This window comes from Protopterus annectens, chromosome 12.part0, assembly GCF_019279795.1.
Source record: "Protopterus annectens isolate FY-2018-M chromosome 12.part0, PAN1.0, whole genome shotgun sequence".
Taxonomy (NCBI): domain Eukaryota; kingdom Metazoa; phylum Chordata; order Ceratodontiformes; family Protopteridae; genus Protopterus; species Protopterus annectens.
The window spans coordinates 1,028,353,913-1,028,374,582 of NC_056746.1; the positions used below are offsets into that span (position 1 = coordinate 1,028,353,913).

Genomic DNA, 20,670 nt, shown 5'->3' on the forward strand with positions numbered 1-20,670 from the left:
TGTAAGCTACCTGTCCTGCCACAACAGTGCAGACCACAAACCTTCTTAATGTAAAACAACTGGTCTGAAGCCCAAGTGCTTAAACCAAAAGGCTTAGAATGATAGTTATACCAAGCAGTAATAAATACAACTGAGTACTTTTAAGATGATGCAAAAGCAAAATAAAGTAGGAAGAAACACAAATACAGTAAAAGCAGATGAAAAAAAGTGCAATTTTTTTTTTGAGTGAGCAAATGAGATGGACCCAGGAGGAGTATCCAAATGCAAATTTACAAGAGGGGCGGGCAGTTTCAAAGCCACCAAGATTAACACCAAAACAAAAGCAGGGAAGGTGGGTGGGGAACTAACTGAAAAAACAAAGCTACAACTTCCAGCTAGATAGTATTCAATGCAACACAAATAAAAAATTTAAATGCTGTATTATTTGAAAAAAGTGCAGATAAAGATTTACTTAAATTCAATTATACCCCTGCTCTCCAGGTGGGGTTTTGTTGCAGTGTGTGCAGTCAATAGCTTCTTAGTACCAAAAGGAAATTGGTCATGTTATAAAATGCTCACATGGTGTTGCTTCTCTCTTCAGTGGTGGGAGAACCACATATGCTTCTCAACATGCTACAGTATGACATCAAGAAACTGATGTAGTATCCTTGAGGCAGATTCTTGGGCTACATCCACTGTGCCCCCTGTTAGTCATGGGAAGGTACTTGTAGCTAAGATTCACATAGCTACAAATACCTTGGCAACAACAGGATTGGGTACTCCTTACATCCCAAGAGTCCTCATATGCAAGATCATGGGATGTACTTTGCACATCCCATGAGCCTGCATATGACTGCAACACATCTCAATAAGTTCCTGCATGGTGCTTCTATGTGCAAGATGTCAGTCCACTTCTCTGTCACGAAGGTCATTGTCACTCATCAGGGTAAAACAGACGAACATCTGTTTTGTTCTGTTCAAGCAGCTTTATTATGTACAAACACATTAGGATTAAGGCTTAATAACTTTAACTTAGATAAACTTATAAACAAACTAGCTATCACACTCATACATGCTCATTCTCTGGCTGCACTCTCAAAATGGCACTGAAGCTAGCATGTACTTGCTATTTATATTCATGTGCTATCCTTGGAAATGCTTCTTAAAGGTACAACACACACACACACTAGTCTACATCCTCCCTCTTTGGGAAATGAGTCATGCAATATTGACATTAATTGACATGCAATTGATACAAATAATTCTTTGTCATGCAGTTATACAGAACTAAATACATACAGACAAGTATGTCCATTTGCTGTGTATTTCACACTAGGTCTAGAAATATGACTAAATCATGTGACATAGACATTAGAACTAGATCTAGTAATTGGGACTGTTTCTGATGAATGTTCACCTTTGGGGCCATCAGGAACATCATCAGGAATGGAAGTAGAAGTTAAGACACATTCTGCAACAGGAACATTGTATGGATCGCTCTGAGATCTAGAGTCTGCATCACAGGAACAATGCTGCGATAATTATTCTGGTACAGGAAGAAGATGTTTGCTATTTCTCCACACCCTCAGATTCCACATAGTAGGATCTTGGCTCGGTACATATACCTGTTACTTGAACAATCCAGTCGAAACCTTTCACCGTTTGTATCCTCACTCTCTCTCCTTCTTTCAATGGACAAAGACATCTGCTCTATTTATCATAGCTGGACTTCTGGAAAGAACACTTTCTGAATAGTTGGGCTTTGACTGTTCTGTTGTTCTTAGCTTTAGGCCACAACAAACTGGAACTGATAGGCAATGTTGTTATGGTTTGCCTAGATAGAAGCCTCTGAGAAAAGCCAAGTATATCATCAAGGGGAGTTGTTTCTGAGACTGAGTAAATTCAAAAAGACATCAGTACCATCACACTTTGACTTATCTAGTAATTACTTTGCAGCAAGTCCATTTGACTGTGGATATTCTGGACCACTAGTAACAGGTACGAAGTCCCATTCTTTTGCAAATTTCTGAAACAACTGACTGGTAAATTGGGTACCATTGTCAGAAATAACTTTGTGTGCACTACCATTGAGAAATGACATTTCAACTTGGTGATTACAGCAGTGGATGTTAGGTTAGGTAGTACATCGATCTCAAAACAGTTCAAATAAGAGTCTACCAACACTAAGTAATGCTGATTGCTCCATTCAAATATATCAGTGGCTACTGTTGACCAAGGTAGTTCAGGAACTTGACTTAGCTGAAGTGTTTCTTCTTGCAAATGCAGTTTAATACTACTGCCTACTGAACAAGAAGAAAGCACTTTATCAATGTCTTTAGCTACAGAAGGCCAAAATAATAGTCCTCTCACCCTTCTTTTGGTAGATTCGGGACCTGGGTGACCACAATTCAAAATCTGGACATAGTCATGTTGTAAGGAAGCAGGAACAACAATTTTTGGACCCTTGAAAATAAGCCATCTTCCATCAACATCTCTTTTCTGTAAGGAAAATAAGTTTGCACTTCAGGTGGTACACTAGATTGCTTTGACAGCCATCCAACATTATTGTAGTGGTTGAGCTTTTGCAAAACTGGATCAGTCTTTGTATGATCTCTCAGTTCATCAAGTCTCGTGGTAGAAAATTAAGCACTTCCATGATATCAAAGTCAAAATTCTCTGCATTAAGTTGTTCCGTTGTATTTCTGGATGACCTGAATAAGGTATCAGCCAGATGAAGAAGTTTGCTTTTTGTATAGACCATTTTGAAGTTGTACTTTTGCAATTTGAGCATCATTCTTTGTAATCTCGCTGGAGCTGAATTCATAGGCTTCTTTAAAATAGTGGCTAGAGGTTGGTAATCAGTTTTAATCTGAATAGATTGACAATAAATATAATCATGAAACTTTGAACATGCAAATACTATTGCCAAAACTTCTTTCTCAATTTGAGCATATTGCATTTCAGTTTGAGTAAGAGTTCTAGATGGATAGGTTTCTGGTCTGCCTTTTTGATAACTGCACCAAGACAACATTCTGAAGCATCACAGAAAAGAGTTACTGGTTGATTGATATCATAGTATCTTAATGTAGGTTGGGTGGCAATCTTCTACTTAAGGTCTTCAAATGTTCTCTGGTGCTGTTCCAACTAAGACCATGTAACATTTCTGTGGGTTAGTTCTCTTAAAGGTGCAGTCAGCTCACTGAAGTCTGGTATAAACTTGCCTAAATAGTTGACCATACCAAGAAAACATTGTAGAGCTTGAACATTATCCAGTGCTGGCATCATTAGAATGGCTGCTTGCATGGACAGGTCTGGTCAAAGACAGTGCTAGTAAATAAATGACCTACATATGTATCTTCTGGTAGTCTGAATTTGCACTTTAGAGGACTGAGCTTCAAGTTCACTTCACAAGGTTCCTGTCACACTCGACTTCACCATTGCCTCCAATCAATAAATCTACTATTATGGCACAAGGATGACCTGAAAAAAATTGCTCCATTGTACACTGAAAGACTTCAATTGCAGAATTAATTCCAAATGGCATCCAGAGGAATCTATGTCTTCCAAATGGGATACTGAAAGTAGTCAGTAATGAAGATTTGTGATCAAGCATCACCTGCCAAAATGAACTTTTTGCATCCAATTCAGAAAAAACAGTGGCATTCGGTGTTATTGCTGCGACTTCCTCGAATGTACACATAGGATGATGTGGTCTCTTTAATGCTTTGTACAAATCTCTTGGGTCAATGCATATTCTGATTTTGTCTGAGCCTTTTTTTGTGGGCTTCTACCATGGACAACACCCATTCAGTTGGTTCTGTAACTGGACAAATTGCACCTTGCTGCACCATTTTATCCATCTGCGCTTTGACTTTATCCTGCATAGCTATCAAAACTTTTCTGGCCAGTCTGACCACCGGATTGACCTCTGGGTCTAACTTCATAGAATACACAACTGGAAGTTTGCTTAACTTAACATCGAAAACATCAGCATATTCTGAGAAAATAGCTTCAGTAAAATTGGAACTAGGATATGTGCTTATATGATAAACTTCTTTGGTAAAAGAAAGCAGATTCATTCTTAAACTGTCTCTGAGACCCACCAATGACTTCACAGGTCTTCAGACTACATAGAATAGTAAGCTGTAGCAGTTCCTAGCCAAACAACATGAAAGCACTACTGAGCCTTCGGTTTGAATTTCTTCACCCCATAAGCAACAAGTTTTGCACAACTGCCCACATTAATTGGCTTGCCAGTTATCATCTTAGCAAATGTGTCTGCTGACATAACATTACACTTTGAGCCAATGTATACTTTGAGCTCAGTGGATTTACCATTGATCTGGACAGTACAAAACACTTCATTCTTTGCCAACAAATCTACTGCATCAACCTTTTCACCAATTACTGATACACCATCTACGTAGAAAGTAGAGTTGCAGCTCTCTACATGATCAAATTGCTTTTTTAAGTGACCCTTCTTTATAACTGTGCGAGGTTTACTTGATTTGCAAAACTTTTGAAAATGGTTCCAATTTTTACACTTGTGGCATTGTTGACCAAATGCTAAGCACTTTTCTCTTTTAGACTCATGATTGGCACCACAATTGCAACAGTAAACAATAAAGGTTTTGCTGACTCACCCTTGTACTGCACTGAAAATGTCCTTTTCACTGAACTAGTCTTAGAACTTGCAGGAAAACTACGGGTTTACCTGCCACACTCACAGGGGTTACAGCTACCATGTGCTTAGGCCTGCTTCTGCTAGCCACGTGTTGCATGTTGTCTACATTTGCGCTGGAGCCTGCTAAAACCACACTCTTATCACTTGCAAGCATACTTGTGTGCCTCTCTAACTCCATGGATTTAACAAATCTCAATAGCTTTGCTCAGCATTAAATTACTCTCACGAAGCAACATCTTTCTCACTGCAGTACTATTAATACCACATATAAGCCCTTGTCTTTTATTAACTCATCTTTTAAGTCACTAAACCTACACATTTCAGCTTTGTTTCTCAGGTCAGTAATATAAGCTGCAAAAGTTTCTCCTGGCCTTTGATCTGTTGTGTAAAACAAATGCCTCTGTAATGTGACATTTGTCTGGGAGTTGCACATTTCACTGAATTTGCAGTTTAAACATGCTGGGTCCTCCCTTAATTCAGCCTGTACAACAATATGATGGTTTTCCCCTTCTCCTTCATATACTGCTGGTGCATACACAAATCAATGCTCTCTTTTAATGGCCTTTGACCCAGCTACATTTAGGAAAAATGAATGTCCTGGTATGTGGATCTTTGTCAGAATAATCTGCTTGTATAAAAATATCGTACTCTTGCTCAAATATTCTCCAATTCTCTGCAATATTCTGATCAAGTACAAGTGGACCTGGTCTGCGAAATGCCTCTGCCATATTAACACATACCAGTGAAGGCTTTTGCAAGTATTTACAAACAAGCACACATATACATATGCTAGAAATTTATGCCAGTACTAGTAAATATGCCCAACAGCACAACAAGCCTCTGAATAACTGAACTTTGCAAAATAAGTCTCCTGGGCACAAGGATACTCTTGAAATCACTGTACTGTCAGAAATCACCTCTTATCAGCGTAAGAAACATTTCAAAATAACTGCACTGTGTGAATAAACTGGGCAGAAGAAGTTCAGAGTAAAAAATATTTCGAAATAACTGCACTTTTCAAATAAACAGTACCTAGCACACTGAAACTTTCCCAAAATGGCTGTACTTTGCTAAATAATTCTATACAGTGCATAAAACTGTAATGGCAGCACTGTGTGAACAGATGCACCCAGCACAAGAAACTTTTTAAAACAGCTGTATTTTGACTGAACTTTATGAAATAGTTGCACTTTGCAAATAAATAACCTCTTCAGAATAAATGCACAGTAATGAGCACACACTGTAAGCACTTTTACACACTTTGAGATACTTTGAATAACTCTAGTTATGCCCTGAAAAGCTTTAATCAATGCAAAACAGTAGTTTATGCCAAAAGACAATAATATGCCAAAAAAACATGCACTCATCTTGCTTTATTTATGCTTAATGTGCCCCTAAGGTAAGACAACGTACCTAACACTTTAGTCATAGATGACTCTATAGTCAGGCACACTGATGTCCCACTCACCAGGCTGAACAAGGAGAAAATTACAGTCAGCTGCCTACTGGGTGCCATTATCTGCCACATAACGCATGCACTCAAGTCACTCCACAACAAGTACAAATATGACTCTGTCATTGCCCATGTTGGAGTGAATGACTTGAGACGTACCTCCCTGGACTACATGAATAGAGACATGGAAGAGCTCTCAGATCATGTGGCCCAGGCAGGTATGACCATAGCCCTGAGTAGCATCCTGCCTTTGCCCAGAATGATACCACAGTGTAAGGACAAAATGATTGACTTCAACAATTGGCTAAGCTTCTGGTGTCATTCAAAGGGGATCCAGTATCTGTCTGCCTGGGACGACACGATCGACAGACCATGATGCTTTGCCAGAGATAGTCTGCACCTGTTACCCCTGAGATTCAGGTTGCTGGCTAAGGCTCTTGCCACCCCAATAGTGCCTTTTTTAGGAAAAGTTCAAAGGACAAAACTACCACAGTAACAAGTACAAGGATGCAAATTCTGAAGATAATGCTACTCAATGCTACAAGTCTAAACCTCAAAATGCACTCTCTCGAGGCAGTCCTAAAAATGGAGAACATCGATATCTGTGCAGTAACTGAGACCTGGTTCAAGGTTCCAGAGAGCAACACTGCAATACCAGGCTACAACTCTTACCACACTTTTCGGCCACCAAACCAGGATCGAAATACTAAAGGTGGAGGAGTGTCCATATTCACCAAGATATTCACACCACCAGGCTAGTTGCCCAACACAATGCATATGAAATTCTCCAGGTGCAACTAACACTAGGTAAGACTGCAATCCAAACTGTAGCTTGCTACAGAGCCCCCACCATGCCCCAAGATTCTCACTACACCTTTCTAAACATACTGGACAATATTAAGACAACCAAACACCCTATTACTGGGTGATTTCAACTTCCCTGCCATTAACTGGGAAAACTACTCATGTACCAACACCTTTGCCCAACGGTTCTTGGAATTCATAAATTCCATTGCCCTGGATCAACTAATCCATAGTCCCACCAGGGGCTCCAATATCCTAGACCTGGTCATTACCTACATGGGAAATCGATGCTCCATACCTATGGTCACCCCTCATTGGTCAAGTCTGACCATAAGCTAATCACCCTTAACATCCACATCCCACCACCACCCCCCAGTAAGGAAAACTCCATAAAAAAATTCTCCAAAGCCAACTTCATGCTACTCAAGTCAGAAGTGACAAACTTCATGACACCCATGCAGACGGGATCTGAAGGTTCGACTGCTGAATCCTACACTAAGGCACTGTACGAGCACATTGACTCATGCATGAATCGTGCCATCCCAAATAGAACCAAGGTGCTGTCCTCCAAAAAAAGGAAGCCAATCTGGTGGTCACCTGCCATAAATAAACTTTACAGCAAAAGGAAGAAACTGTTGCAGAAAAGAGGAAAATCCCAGGATGCAAATCCTCCCTTACCAGCCTCAGTAAGAATCTGAGATCCCTCATAAAATCATCCAAAGCTAGTTATGAAAATAAAATTGCAAAGATTCCAAAGACAACCACAAGGCATTCTATAACTATGTCAAGAATCTAAATGGCAATGCTCAGATCTGCTCTGAGCTACAACAGAATGGCATTAAATGTACTGATGCCAAGGATATTGCCAATATCCTAGGAGACCAATTCAGTGCCAACTTCACCCCCCTCTCACCCCTTAAATGGCCCATCTCAATACCGGAAGATTGCCAAATTCAGTAATAACGACCACACAGTTATAAAAACGCACTCTCCAAAGCTAAGAATACAGCATCCATGGGACCAGATGACACCCCAGGCTGTGTATTATATGAACTACAAAATGAACTGGCACCTCACCTAAGTGTCATGTTTAATCACAGCCTCACCTCAGGCTTCGTGCCCACTGAGTGGGGCACAACTACAGTTATCCCACTCAACAAGGGGGGATCCACCTTGGAGCCCGGGAACTCCCACCCCATCAGTCTGATGAGCCTGATCTGCAAGGACATGGAATGTATTATCATGGAACTTATAAACAAAGACATTGGCGACCTTCAAACACTGGACCCCACCCAGTTTGGGTTTGTGAAGGGCCGATCTTATCTCCTGAACCTAATTGACTTCTTTGAATCAGTCTCCAGAGCCGTGGATGAGGGTAAGGCAGTCCACACAGCCTATCTGGACCTCGCCAAGGCCTTCAACACCACCCCCCACTCTGGAATCATAGATAGACTTAGTAATCTGGGCATTAATCCCAACGTCACTCGATGGGTTGCCAACTGGCTTACTGACAGAACCCACACTGTAAAAGTAGCCGACTCCAAATCCAGCTCCAGGCAAGTGACAAGTGGAGTATCTCAGGGTTCAGTCCTGGGACCGCTCTTGTTTGGCATCTACTTCTCTGAAGTACAGGCCAACACTAAGGGACTCTGGCTAACAAAGATCGCAGATCACTGCAAACTGGAAGCCATTATTGAATCCTCAAATGATGTGGATACTCTACAAACGGGCTTCACAGAAACAGATATTTGGTGCCAGAGCCATGGGCTCAAGCTCAATGCCAAGAAATGTATAGTTATCCTCTTTGGGAAAAAACATGCACCCATGAATTACTACATAGGTGGCAGTACACTAAACACCGAAAGTGTGATAAAAGACTTAGGGACACAGGTGGATGGTGGTCTCATCTTTGATAACCACATCACCACAACAGTCAGGAAATCCTTCTATGTGGCACACTTCATCACTAAGGGCTTTTCATCCAGATAAAAAGGAGGTAATTTTTCCACTGTACTCATCCCTCATTAGACCCATTATAGAATACAATGCCCCATTTGGTATGTACCTCTCAAGACATCTGCAACAACTGGAAAGGCCACAGAAATACCTCACTAAAAGAATCACAGGCCTAAAGCAGATGCCCTACACTAACCGCCTTAAAAAACTCCAGCTATACTCTGTCACATATCGTGTACTCAGAGGCGATCTCTGCTTAACATACAAGGCCATGTCAAACCCAAAGCTATTGGACATGCTACACTTAAACAAATCTCAATCCCTCAGAGCCACATGCTCCAGGGATCTAAACCTTGTCATCACAATAAATAAAACATGCTGGAGGGATAGGTTCCTGACCCAGAGACTCCCCAGACTCTGGAATAGACTGCCCATACATGTCAAGCAGAGCGCCTCTTTGTCCCTCTTCAAAAGGAACCTTGACGATTGGATGGGAGAAAGGAAATTCACCCTGGGATCATATCAGTCACCCTGCTAGACAGGGGTCCAGGGAAGTAAATAATGTGGAAAGTAATAGCCAGGGAATTGTTATGGCTAGGCTTGTATAGGCCCTAGGGCCAATAGCTTAGTACCAACCTATGAACTTATAAACCTATGAACCTTTTTGACCTTTATTACATTCATTTTGCTCGTTTAATCTCTTTTCATGCCCATTTAATTTTCTTGGGCTCATTTTACTTTAAACATGCTTGTTTTGTAATCCTGAGGCAATTTCCAAACTTCTTATGTGCTTTTCTGATAATTGTTTTATCAAATATCTTAATTTTAAACATTTCATTTAATTATTAAACTTTGTGTGCCTCTCACTTACTTAATAATGTGATCTATGCCCTTGTAATACTGTTTTATCTTTTTGATTAAATAACTCATTTGTGCAAGTTTTTATTACCTTTTATTTGCTTCTGGCCCTTTTTTTTGTACTCAGTTCACTTAGTTTACCTTCATTGTTAACTCTGCACCTCATAGCTCTGAAAAGTCATCTCTGGAATGCCAGTTCTGACACCATGTCACTCATCTGGTCAGGGTAAAACAGACGAACATCTGTGGGTTCTGTTCAAGCAGCTTTATTATGTACAAACACATCAGGATTGAGGCTTAATAACTTTATCTTAGATAAATTTATAAACAAACTACCTATCACGCTCATTCATTTTCACTCTCTGGCTGCACTCTCAAAATGGCACTGGAGCTAGCACATGCTTGCTATTAATATGCATGTGCTGTCCTTGGAAATGCTTCTTAAAGTTACAACACACACATACACACAGACACACACACACACACACACACACACACACACACACACACACACACACACACACACACACACACACACGCTCTATTATACAGACACGTTGTGCTAACTGTAGATAGATGACCCAGTGGCATCTCAGGTGATGGCATGTAGCTCCATGGCCACCATTTCTGAGATTCTCATGAGTCCCTGACAAACTCTTACACATGCATATCATTAAAAGCACTGGCTAGCACCTACATCTTTTCATGGTCTCTCTCCCATAACTCCAGCATTTTACTATTGTCAGTAATGCTGGCAATTGTCTCTCATCACCCAAAATATATACTTATCTGAATCATGGCCTTCATATGGATTCACTATGACCCTCATTTTAATAATGTAGCACATTTATATGTTGTTATATAATAACTTGCATAGCCTCTTGGCCTTGTTTTACTACCAGGTACAGTTAAGCTAAGTCCATCTCTGAATCACTCCCTCCATACATGTAGGCACTCATCATGCAAATTCACCTACAATGATACAATAAATATTTCTGTATCCCAGGTTAGATGTGTACAGTGGTAAGGAAGCATGTTGCATGAATATAAGTTGAAATACATTACCATGTCTTATTTTTTCTTTCTCTTTGTTCCAGTATGGAATCAGAAGAGTAAGAAGGTGGCTGTCTTTTGGGGTAGGGGTATGGAGGCATGCTGTGTATATGTGTGACAGCAGCAAATTGAAATACATAACTGTGGTAATTTAATCCATGACTTTTACCCAATGGACTAAGAAGCTGACTATTTTTTTGGGGTGTAGGCAGGCAGGCACTTTTTCCAAATATCATTTATATATCCTCACAAGCATTTGTTTTCTAATTTTATTGGGAACTACTATTTTATGAACTTATTTCTTTCTTGAAGACTTGCTTTCTTTCCTTAGTTATGACTTTTTTCAGGCCATCATTGGATCAAAGTATTGGAAAAAGGCATTAAAATGAAGTGAAGAGACTGGAGTCCTTATCCTTGCAATCAGTGCTGAACAGGCTCCTGAGGGTAGACCTGGATAAAGCTTAACATGCCCTTAGAGATTATTTTTTTCCTGACAACATCAAAAAACTACCAGATATCTAAACTTTCATTACTAAATAAATAAAATTATATGGAGAGATAGAGGGGTTATTATCCCCACAAAAATGTTCTACCCAGAGCTGGATTTTGGAGAAGGCCAATCAGCATCTATCTTTGCAATGGATCAGGGTATAGGAGAGTTCAAGAATGTAGCCTTGTACCATTTGTTTTGTCTGGGCCCAGCCTTGAAAAAAGATATCTGGTGAAAGGGCTTAATGCAATTTTCAGTGTGAGATTTTACTGCCAGGGCTATGTAGTAGTTTTTCCCAGAGCAACATTCCACATCAGTATGAGTAATTAAAGTCAGATACAATTCTATTAATTTATGCAACATGATGATCAGAAACATAACTTTCATGGTAAGTGGCAATGTACTTGACATAACTTTCCAATGAGTGAGCAGAAGGTCAGTAAAGTGATTATGTCATGTGATTTTCATGACAGTACCTGTTAAACTGCAGTCATCTTCAATATAGCCCAGTACGTGCTATGTGCAGAAATTGACAATAATTCATTATTTCTTTTCTATTAGATGGCTGCATCCATATAACTATCACCGCTCATAACAACTTTATGAAAAAGCATTGTTAGCTTCAGGATTCATAAATCATATGAAACTTGGAGATACTATATCATGGGTACCAAGCAGTTATAAAGTTGATTACATGGTACTGAATTGTCTGCTGAAGAAATGACTACTAATGAACTGGCTCTGCAACATAAAGGTCTTGGCCATGACTAGGCACTGATGATGCAGGTTTGGTTAGCAGCCCAGACACTGAAACAGCTGGATGGAAAGGGATAGAAACCAGATTAGTTAGAATAGTGGGTTAATGCATCTGCCTTATGTGTGAAGGGCACAGGGTTTGAATCCTTTGTCTGACAGTTGGCAAAGAGGGTTATGGGCTGTAGGTTCTGTGGTATTGGTTTTGATTCCCTTAACAGTCATTTGGCTACCATGTAACCTTCAGCAAGTCACTTAACCAGACAGTGCTTATGGACAACTGGGAATTTGAGCTAGACACTTCAGTGATCCTCTGGAGTGCTAGACTAGTAACTAGCTATGAACCTATGAACTTCGTATAGCAGTGCATGGTTGAAATTTGCTTGCTAGTTCTATAGGGGAGGTAGATGGTGAAGGAAAGCCACAAACTGAAATTTTGTTTCTAGGGACATGGAGATAAAAGCCCACAAAGAAATACATAGGACATTGGCTGTGACTACAGGTATAGAGAAGCATCCAGCCATACTGCTACAAATATAGCAAATACTTCTCTATGTGTTCTGGCTTATGAAATATGTGTTAGAAGCATTTGGAAAGAAATCCTTTCCCCTGATGGATGATGTTCATAACCCTGTGCTGCTGTCTCCTTTTTCTTGATGTCCTAAGATCCTGGAGAAGGGGGGATGATAAATTAAAAAGTCAGTAGGGGATGGGACGTAAAGCTCATATGGAGGAGAAAAGAGCCAAAAACAATTTAAAAAATGCAGAAGTGTGTTTCATAATCAGTTTGGAAATGTTACTGCAAATGCAATCCAAAATTGGATGATATGCTAAAAAATCCCAGATGCACAAAATGACATTAGTTATAACAAAAAGCCACATAAATGATGATGTTTAACATGCGGTTATGTTGCTTTTAAATATCATCCCAGACATCCATGATTTCTATAATATGTAACTATGATACTCTTGACACTTGTCTGATTTATCTGTTTACTTAAGTACATATTGGTGAGTATGCAAAACCCACCTGACACATGAATACACTCAAAAGTGTCCTGTTAGCTCTGAACTGAGTGAATTGTTCATCTGCACAGTATCTAAATACTGGTTGTAGGCTCTAAAACTACAGTTACCAGATGTGCTGAGCTTATTACTATAACTACTAACAAACATTATGAGCTTGCACTTGTTGAAATAGGAAGCAGATGCTGTGATAATGTAACATTGACAAAAAATATGTTTTCTTTACAGCAAAGCAAAACAATAGCATTCATTTTCCATGCTGCTTTGCAAAGTACTTCTGCTAGATACCTTTTGATATGCTACCAGCAGGGAACACTTTGCTTATCATCCTGTATGAAAAAAATATGCAATTTTCATGAAGTACTATACAATATGACTGTTGTCCTTACTGAATATTCATCTTGTACACAAAGTGCCTCAGCAGTTACTTCCTAGAGCCCAATATTCAAACTATTGCACGTGATTTTCTTCCTGCCATCCTAATTAGAGTTCTGAAATATACCACTTGCTAGACAAACACAAGTAAAATGTTTTCTTCACTGTCAGCTTATTTGGCTAGGACACTTGCTGTCAACATAAATATGCTTGATCTACACTTTTTACAAGAAAAAATGACTGCAGAACACATACTTAAGATATGAAAAACCTATGAGCTGCCACGATACTGCAAAACATTACAAATATGCAGGTATGATTTTTTAACAAAATTAAACTAGACCAAATGACTGCACAGTCTATATCAATTTGTAGCTTCAAAATCTCTGCCTGCTTTTGGCAACTTTGAGATGTTTGCTTACCTCCATCATAAACTGATCAACCAAATGTAACTCAACAGGTGGTATTGTACATGCTTTGTATGTTTCTATGTCATCTAGTGTGGGGACATATCTAAAAAGAAAGGAAGAATAATAATGAAGACTCATGTTACGCAGAAGTCTATGTAATGGCAAAGCAATGAAATGTAAGCAACATTATTAACTAATAACCATTAACTTCCCAGATTATGTACACTCTGGTATAAAGCCCTAAATGTGACTAAGATCACACAGGTTTTAACAAAGTCCCCAAGTGTCCCTTTCAGGGGTGACCTGGGAGCACAATTTGGTTAAGTAACTTGCTTAAAATCACACAAAAGGCATTTGGAAGTGGAAATAATCCAACCTTATACCATCAAGTACATGAAGCAAGTCATTAATAGCCAACAACCTTATTCCTCTGCACTGACAGCCAGACTGCCATGTTCACCTTTTGCTGCTTTGCATGCACTCCATATTATTTATTCATTTGAAAATATATTAAAGTACAGAGTTATAAAAACATGCCAAACATGACAGTACTGCATATGAACAGAGCTATAGAACATAACAACTTTAATAATAATGCATAGTTTTACACTTGGTTTCCATCATTAGTTATAATTAACTGGATTTTTTAAACACGTTTATTGAATCCGCAGTGGTGCAGTGGTAGCATTGTCACCTCACAGCAAGAGGTTCTCCCGTTCAATTCTCGGCTGGAGTGCCTTCTGTGTGGAGTCTGCATGTCCTCCCTGTGGTCGAGTGGCATTCAAAAGACATGCATGAATGGGCGTGCCTTCGTTGAAGGCTGGACGTCGGGCTGGCACCTTGGCACCATAAAAATTGACTGGCAATCATCAACAGAACAGAGTTCCGCTGTGGCAACCCCTAACCGTGAAAAGCCAAAAGAAAAACAACAACATTGAATCATCACTTGTGACAGAAAAAATTACATTTATACAAAAGTAATGAAATTGTATTAAATTAACATTAGCAAACATTATACTTCACATATATTGCTATCTATCATATAATCTAAGCAACATGACATAAATTATTTAATTCCTGCCCCTTTTTTTAAACAAGAAATATCTTTATTAAACCAACGCTTACCACATAAGCAATCACACATCTATATAAATGAAAACAAACCACACCGACACAATCCTAGTTGCAAGCATTTTACAAACATAAAACACAAACCATACTGAAACACTCCCAGTTACAAACATAATACATCACTTATAATCTACCCGATCATTTTCAGTCAAACATTATATAGCTCATTTATGTCCTGGCTTCTTTTAAGCTTCTTCCTCCCCTGTATGTACTGTTCCCGCAATTCCTATTTTTCCTATGTAGTTTGCTCCTTCACTTTTCTAAAGATCTCATTTCCAGTTGTTTTATCTTCATTACTATATTCACTACTTATAGTAGATTTTGATATAAAAAAGGAAATTTAACAAGAAAAGTATATCAAAGTATCTCTTCTGAGGCCCAAGTTTCTCCTCAGTATCTTCCCAATATGACACTATTTGAAAGTAAAAGATTTACAGGGGTCTACACTCCCATACCCCACATACAGTGATCTTTGCCCATGGCAGCCACTTCTCTGTCATGCTCCGCAATCACAGAATACTTAATCACATGTAGATAACCTCTTCAGTACCATGTCCTTCCTAACCAACTCTACCAGTCTTCATTGTGGGAAATGACAGAGCTCAGTGAGTGATACAAACCAGCCATGCCTGTAACTGAGTAACTAATCTGATAACAACAGTGAGGACAACATCTCACAGACACACACACACACACACACACACACACACACACACACACACACACACACACACACACACACACACACACACACACACACACACACACACACACACACACACACACACACACACACACACACACACACACACACACACAGTGTGATCATTGGCTGACAGATTATCTATTTTTGTAGCCAAGGCAAGTTGTTAAATGAGATGTGGAGCATAAGCATGCAGGTTGTTCTACAGGCACACTCATATACAGAGTTATCTTCAGGAGATGCAACCAGAAATGCAAGCTGAAAGTCTGCCTTTGTGCTAACATCACAGAAACAAATTCTGGAATGACAGCCTGCTATTTCAGCAGCTTTCATCTCTATAATTGTAAAAATTGGACCTTACTTTTCTATTTCTTCTGCTACAAATATTCAGCAGGCAAATAGAAGAATATATTCCTGTAAATCCAGCAGTCTTGTAATATATGAATTGATTGACACTAGGTATAGTTCATTTTTTCTTCACTGGAATTGTCACAAGATGAGCCCTAGTTCTCCAAACAAGGGTGAACTCCATGGCCTTTATAGACCAAGAGTGCCCTGTGACCAGATACAGAAGCAGATAAGGAGGAGGAGACTTCTGGGTAGATCCCTGTAGTGGGCTCTACAGAATGTTTGCCATGAGACAGTGTAAACTAGTATGTTCATCCCATGACCTACTGTGACAGCTACCACATCTGTCAAGAATCCTTGGTCTTCAGCAGCAATTGTGATGCATTTGGTACTCTCCACCTCGAGAAGGGGTAATAAACGTGCTTCATCACTCCTCCTACTCTCTGATGTTGGGTCTTCCAACCAAATCTGGGCAATCCTAGTCACATTTGTGGCTTTATCCCTTTGCACCATTGAGCTGATTCTATTGTCTCTAATATTAGTTTGTTAGTCCTGCTGCTAAGAGGGTTTATGCTTAGTCAAACACTCTGCTTGTGCTGTGCTGATGAGGTCATAACAAGGCCGAAATATGCATATCCACAGCTAGTGGGGTTTGGCTTTACTGGCCTGAAATTGTCCATTAAAATGATGAAACAAGTCATGGGCATTCAGAATCGCCAATTAGCTGAAATACCTGATGTTCATAAGGGTCATTTGCATATATCTCATGTGCCTCTGATACAAGAGGTTTAGGAGTTCGCTCAGTGGAAGTTCTAGCTTTGCTGGAGTTTTCATTTTGTTTTTACTGACTGTTTTTTCAGTGACCTTCTCACTTATTGTTTTAGTTTGTTGTTTGGGATATTTTTGCAGTGACCCTAATAATAATGGACATCAGCTTGGTAAAACAGCCCTGTGTTTCTTATGCTTAGTCAAACACTCTGCTTGTGCTGTGCTGAAGAGGTCATAACAAGGCAGAAATGTGCATATCCACAGCTAGTGGGGTTTGGCTTTATTGGCTTGAAATTGTCCATTAAAACCATGAAACAAGTCATGGACATTCAGAATCGCCAATTAGCTGAAACACCTGATGTTCATAAGGGTCATTTGCATATATCCCGTGTGCCTCTGATACAAGAGGTTTGGGAGGTCACTCAGTGGAAGTTCTAGCTTTTCATTTTGTTTTTAATTTCAGTGACCTTCTCACGTATTGTTTTACTTTTGTATAAGATGGTAAAGTAACTGAATGATAATGGATATCCCCCATTCTTAGTGCCACATACAAAGCCAGTTCAATAAAGATTTAACTAAGGCATGTAATATACAAGCAATGGATTTACTCACACTTATGTGGTAGCATCCCAACAGGCATCTGAGTTTCATATCTACAAAAGAAAAGTGTAGGTAGCCCACAGTCCACAATTTGGACTGATATCATGATGATACAATGGATTTAAGTTTAAAGCATCATTTCTTACTAGTTTCTTAAGAAATCCACCACAACAGTGAAGTTCAAGAAGTGAATTTTCTTGGAATACATCCAAAGAACATATAACAACTTGAAGTTGTGCTTAGAGGCATAATTCTTTGTAATACGTACAGAGGTGTATCTGCCTCCATGTGCTACCACTTAGAAAAGTGCAAGACTATGAAGATTCCAAGACTTTTAAAGTCTGTAGCCCACTTTGTACTGCCAGGAAAGTAGTCTCTGGAGGTTGTGTGTACCCTTCTCAGTCAATAGCATTTACTAGACATTTTATTATAACATAGTTTCCTTGCAAAATGTGTTACAGTTTCAAAGTTGCCAGTTTTCCTGTGAAGTCCTCTGATGACCACTGTCTATGTGACAGTACAAGTCTCAATAAAACAAAGTTCATACATAAGAACCTCAATGTAATAAGCTTGCAGTACGTAAGTGCACTGCTTACACTAAAAATGAGGAAAAAGACAACATCAAGAAGCACCTCTTGATGTCAAAGAGATGCAAAATAAGTTTTGTAATGCATCACAAACAACTTTAAAAGTTGTAAAATACTTCCCTGCACCTCTATACCAGTGTGGATTAAGTGTACTTTTGGTCCCAGGCTGTTTTCAAACCACACATTTTTTAGGACAATACATAAATGCATAAATGCATGTGTTCTTTCAGATTCACATTCCTCATTGTTTTAAATTACCTTTTTTGTTTAATACAGAAACATTTGTTGCGCTTTAAATTTGGAGTTTTGAAAACTTGTTCTAGTAAGCGGTGGAATAAAGTGCATTAATCAATAATGACAAAAATACCCATTTCAGAACATTTCAACCATGGAAAGCCATCCGAACTGCTGTCATTATAATCCACCAATATCCCTGCTCACCAATTATGGCCACTTTATTAAGTCTGTATATATTACATGTTTAATTGTGATAAAAATGACATCTGTAAAGTATTCCAGTTTACTTTACACAAATACAGCCTAGTCCTGAAATTACATTCTAATGACTTTTTAATTTTATCATCTCAGCAGGGTTAGTCATTTTTCCACAGATATCCCCCAAACCCAGCAATTATAGCTATTGTGCTGACATCATCCTCTCCAATGTCTGTCAAGACAGTAACAATAAGAATAAAAATAACCAAAGTAATATATTTCAAAATTGTTTCACACAAACACTCTATAGCCATAATAGCAAAGTATTCCAAATTAATTAATTAATGCACACATGCACACTAACCCCAACAAGCCAGAATAAAGACAGTTTAAAACTAGTAAGAGCATAAGGTACTTTCACCCACCCCACAACCAGTTATTACCACTTTATTGATTGTGTACACTGCTAATTGTTCTGAAGAAATATATTCAGTGTACTTTTTTGTAGCTTTGGGTGAACTATATGAAATTAAATAAAAATCACTAGCATCACATTAATAAGACTGAGCCATGTGTAGCACAATTTAAACAAAATGTATTTATGATAAGAATGCAAGAAATAACTACCTGATAACGTATATCAAGATACACAATCTCAGTGAAAGTAAACTTCATCTGAATAACTACATTGAAGAGAACTGTTATGCAATAACAGCGCTGGGGAGGCCCTATTCTCTTATGATGTTGCTAAAGTATGGAACACCCTCCCACCTGAACTCAGGCTACAAAGTCACACAAGCACCTTCAAGGGCCTTCTTAATTCACACCTCTATGCTAACCCTCTCTGCAACTGCTAAGACCCCCCCCGAAGACCCACTACTCCATATAAGTGACCCGCTGTATGCCTCCATTGCATACACTATATTCTCACCTGATATACTCACTTGATATGTACTTTTTTTGTAAATATTGCAAATAGGGGTCCTACTCCTGAGTATCTCATTGTTTGAGTATCTTATTATTTTACAAAATTGTTTTTGTACTTCTTTGTTTCTCTTACCTTGTATACCAGTTTTTTATTGTTATCTAAACCATGTATGTACTCTGTTAACTTCCTTGGAGCTTTTCTCCCCAGGACTTCACTGAAAACGGACACTTTGTGTCCAGTTGGATTTATCCTGGTAAAATAATGTTAAAATAAATAAATAAATAATGTTGCATTGCTTTAACTACAAAAGCAATGCCTGTTGCCCTTCAAGAATACATGACTTGTATTGCATTAAAACATTGGTGTGCTGATGCTATTGAGATAACATTTTCTGAACTAGATAAGACATGCAATAAAGAATGGCTGGCAAAAAAAAACAAAAACAAAAAAAAAAACAACCACAAGTTCACAGTTAGTCACTAGACAAGTAGTCCAGAAGGCCATTAATGAGTCTAGCCCAAATTCTCAATTGTCAGAAAGTGCCATCTAATTAAGTGACTTGCTCAAGTTGACACTGTATGTGAATGAATGTGGAATGATTCAAACACTGAACCACTGACATAAGAAGCATCTCAGTTTTAGTCCGGTGTGCTCACTGCCAGTCACAGTAGCAGATTTTAACTAAATGCAGAAATCCTTTAAAATATGATCTTGAAGAGAACACTACATTATAGTAATAAGAAACAATGACTGCATAATAGATGCTAAAGATCAGACAGTTCTGAGCAACACTCCATATATTGCAGGTTGTACAGCCTGACAAATGTCAACCCTTTTGCATTTGATTTAGGCTATAAAGAAGGCACTGCAAAAATACATTTCTAAGATACATCATGTTACTATATTACACAATCCATGCCTATTAATGAATGAATTCAGTCTTTAGTATAATTAATAAATCAAAAAAATTAAATGCAGCAGTTTTTGCTCAGCAATGCACAAGTCATACAAGGATGGAGTGGGTGGAGAAGAGTGTCAGGAGTAATTTGTGACAGACGAGTACCAGTAAGATTGAAAGGGAAGGTCTACAAGAGGGTAGTGAGACCAGCTATGTTATACGGGTTGGAGACAGTGGCATTGACAAAAAGGCAGGAGTCAGAGCTTGACGTGGAAGAGCTGAAGATGTTAAAATTTGCACTGGGTGTGACGAGGATGGACAGGATTAGGAATAAGTATATTAGGGGGTCAGCCCAGGTTGGAAGGTTTGGAGACAAAGCCAGAGAGGCAAGATTACGTTGATTTGGACATGTGCTGAGGAGGGATGCAGAG

General features: G+C 38.9%; 1 protein-coding gene across 1 annotated transcript in view; it reads right to left on the reverse strand.

Annotated features, from left to right (window-relative positions):
• LOC122816948 (formin-like protein 13) overlaps positions 1-20,670 on the reverse strand; it is a 1,087,038-nt gene that overhangs the window by 295,331 nt on the left and 771,037 nt on the right. The window contains exon 10 of the mRNA XM_044090042.1: positions 13,854-13,944. Within this exon, the coding sequence (XP_043945977.1) occupies positions 13,854-13,944 (91 nt within the window). The remainder of the gene's footprint in view (positions 1-13,853; positions 13,945-20,670) is intronic.